Source organism: Salvelinus sp. IW2-2015, unplaced genomic scaffold (assembly GCF_002910315.2).
Source record: "Salvelinus sp. IW2-2015 unplaced genomic scaffold, ASM291031v2 Un_scaffold1024, whole genome shotgun sequence".
Classification (NCBI taxonomy): domain Eukaryota; kingdom Metazoa; phylum Chordata; class Actinopteri; order Salmoniformes; family Salmonidae; genus Salvelinus; species Salvelinus sp. IW2-2015.
Window position 1 is genome coordinate 194,159 of NW_019942692.1, and position 3,039 is coordinate 197,197.

Below are 3,039 nucleotides of genomic sequence, written 5' to 3' on the forward strand. Positions count from 1 at the left end.
CTGATGCAGATACCATACAGTCTACAATAATGGCATTGTATCTCTGAGATTTTCTCCATATGTGTTAGTCTAATATAACCTTCAGCAGTGACGTAATGGTAAAACCTTCACGACAGTGACGTAACGGTAAAACCTTCACGACAGTGACGTAACGGTAAAACCTTCAACGACAGTGACGAAACGGTAAAACTTCACGACAGTGACGTAACGGTAAAACCTTCACGACAGTGACGTAACGGTAAAAACCTTCACGACAGTGACGCTAACGGGTAAAACCTTCACGACAGTGATGTAACGGTAAAATCTTCACGACAGTGACGTAACGGTAAAACCTTCACGACAGTGAGTAACGGTAAAATCTTCACGACAGTGACGTAACGGTAAAACCTTCACAACAGTGACGTAGCGGTAAAACCTTCACGACAGTGATGTAATGGTTAAACCTTCACGACTGTGAGGTAATGGTAAATCTTCATAGTAGTGACTAGCGGTAAAAACCTTCACAGCAGTGACGTAGGTAATAACCTTCACAGCAGTGAGTAGGTAAGAACCTCACAGCAGTGACGTAATGGGAATAACCTTCAGAGCAGTGACGTAGTGGTAAGAACCTTCACAGCAGTAACGTAAGTGGTAAGAACCTTCACAGCAGTGACGTAGTGGTAAAAAACCTCCACAGCAGTGACGTAGCGGTAAGAACCTTCACAGCAGTGACATAGTGGTAAAAAACTTCACAGCAGTGACGTAGTGGTAAGAACCTTCACAGCAGTGACGTAGCGGTAAGAATCTCACAGCAGTGACGTACGTGGTAAGAAAAACCTTCACAGCAGTTGACGTAGCGTAAGAACCTTCACAGCAGTGACGTAGGAAAGAACCTTCACAGCAGTGACGTGTAGTGGTAAAAACCTTCACAGCACGTGACGTAGGGAAGAACCCTTCACAGCAGTGACGTAGCGGTAAGAACCTAACCTTCACAACAGTGACGTAGCGGTAAAACCTTCACGACAGTGATGTAATGGTTAAACCTTCACGACTGTGAGGTAATGGTAAAATCTTCATAGCAGTGACGTAGCGGTAAGAACCTTCACAGCAGTGACGCAATGGGAATAACCTTCACAGCAGTGACGGAGTGGTAAAAACCTTCACAGCAGTGACGTAGTGGTAAAAACCTTCACAGCAGTGACGTAGTGGTAAGAACCTTCACAGCAGTGACGTAGTGGTAAAAACCTTCACAGCAGTGACGTAGTGGTAAGAACCTCCACAGCAGTGACGTAGTGGTAAGAACCTCCACAGCAGTGACGTAGTGGTAAGAACCTCCACAGCAGTGACGTAGCGGTAAGAACCTTCACAGCAGTGACGTAGCGGTAAGAACCTTCACAGCAGTGACGTAGCGGTAAGAACCTTCACAGCAGTGACGTAGCGGTAAGAACCTTCACACTAGTGATGTAGTGGTAAAAACCTTCACAGCAGTGACGTAGTGGTAAAAACCTTCACAGCAGTGACGTAGTGGAAAAAACCTTCACAGCAGTGACGTAATGGGAATAACCTTCACAGCAGTGATGTAATGGGAATAACCTTCACAGCAGTGACGTAGTGGTAAAAAAATGGTGGGTAAACTGATCGCCGTTCATGGTGAATAAAGTAACATTCCCTATATTTGCTAAACATTTTCTGCGATAAGTGGCGATAGGTTGTAATAGGTAGCTGAACGCTTGAGCAAAATAAAAAATGTACCCTCCACTACACCCTCAGCTTCACAGTTAACATTCTCACCAGACTCCTCAGCTTCACNCTTCACAGTTAACATTCTCACCAGACTCCTCAGCCAGCGCCACAGCTTTCCTTTCCTTGAAGGAGGACATCTCGTAGAAGCCCAGGTTATCTTTAGCGTCCTGGAATCCGTTGAATTTGACGCTCTTACAGTAGATCACCATGTCTGACAGCTCCTTAGCCAGCTTCAGCTTTTTACCTTCCTACAGATCAAACACATTCACACTTCAGCTCACTTCAGCTTTACTGTACAGTAGGTTGGGCAGAATGGTAACTCTATCATTGTTTCTTATATGTGTGCTCGTATGTTCTGTATGTTCTATATGTTCTATATGTTCTATTTATGTTTTATTTATGCATGTTCTTATGTTCTGTATGTTGTCTGTATGTTCTATATGTTTCTATATGTTTCTTGTATGTTCTGTATGTTTCTATATGTGTTTCTATTGTTCTGTATGTTCTGTATGTTCTGTTATGTTCTAATATGTTCTGTTTATGTTCTGTATGTTGCTGTATGTTGTCTATATGTTCTAATAATGTTCTGATGTTCTGTATGTTCTGTATGTGTCTGTATGTTCTGTATGTTCTATAGTGTTTGTATGTTCTATGTTTCTAGTATGTTCTGTATGTTCTATATGTTCTGTATGTTCTGTTGTTCTATATGTTCTGTATGTTCTATATGTTTCTATATGTTCTGTATGTTCTATATGTTCTATATGTTCTGTATGTTCTATATGTTTCTATATGTTCTGTATGTTCTGTATGTTCTATATGTTCTATATGTTTCTGATATGTTCTGTATGTTCTGTATGTTCTGTATGTTCTATATGTTTCTGTATGTTCTTATGTTCTGTATGTTCTATATGTTCTATATGTTCTGCATGTTCTGTATGTTCTATATGTTCTATATGTTCTTATGTTCTGTATGTTCTGTATGTTCTATATGTTCTGTATGTTCTATATGTTCTTGTATGTTCTTATGTTCTGTATGTTCTGTAATGTTCTATATGGTTCTGTATGTTCTGTTGTTCTTATATGTTCTATGTATGTTCTATATGTTCTGTATGTTCTTATGTTCTGTATGTTCTGTATGTTCTATATGTTATTCTTAATATGTTCTGATATGTTCTGTATGTTCTGTATGTTCTATATGTTCTATATTGTTCTGTTGTTCTATGATTGTTCTGTATGTTCTATGTTTCTATGTTCTGTATGTTCTATATGTTTTTCTGATTTCTGTGTCTGCAATGTTCTAGTAGAGCTGGAGTGTGT

The 3,039-nt window shown here is 39.9% G+C and overlaps 1 protein-coding gene across 1 annotated transcript in view; it reads right to left on the reverse strand.

The window, feature by feature from the left end:
- plcd1b (phospholipase C, delta 1b) overlaps window positions 1-3,039 on the reverse strand; it is a 56,362-nt gene that overhangs the window by 4,649 nt on the left and 48,674 nt on the right. Inside the window, exon 11 of the mRNA XM_024136825.2 lies at window positions 1,811-1,970. Coding sequence (XP_023992593.1) covers window positions 1,811-1,970 — 160 coding nt within the window. The remainder of the gene's footprint in view (window positions 1-1,810; window positions 1,971-3,039) is intronic.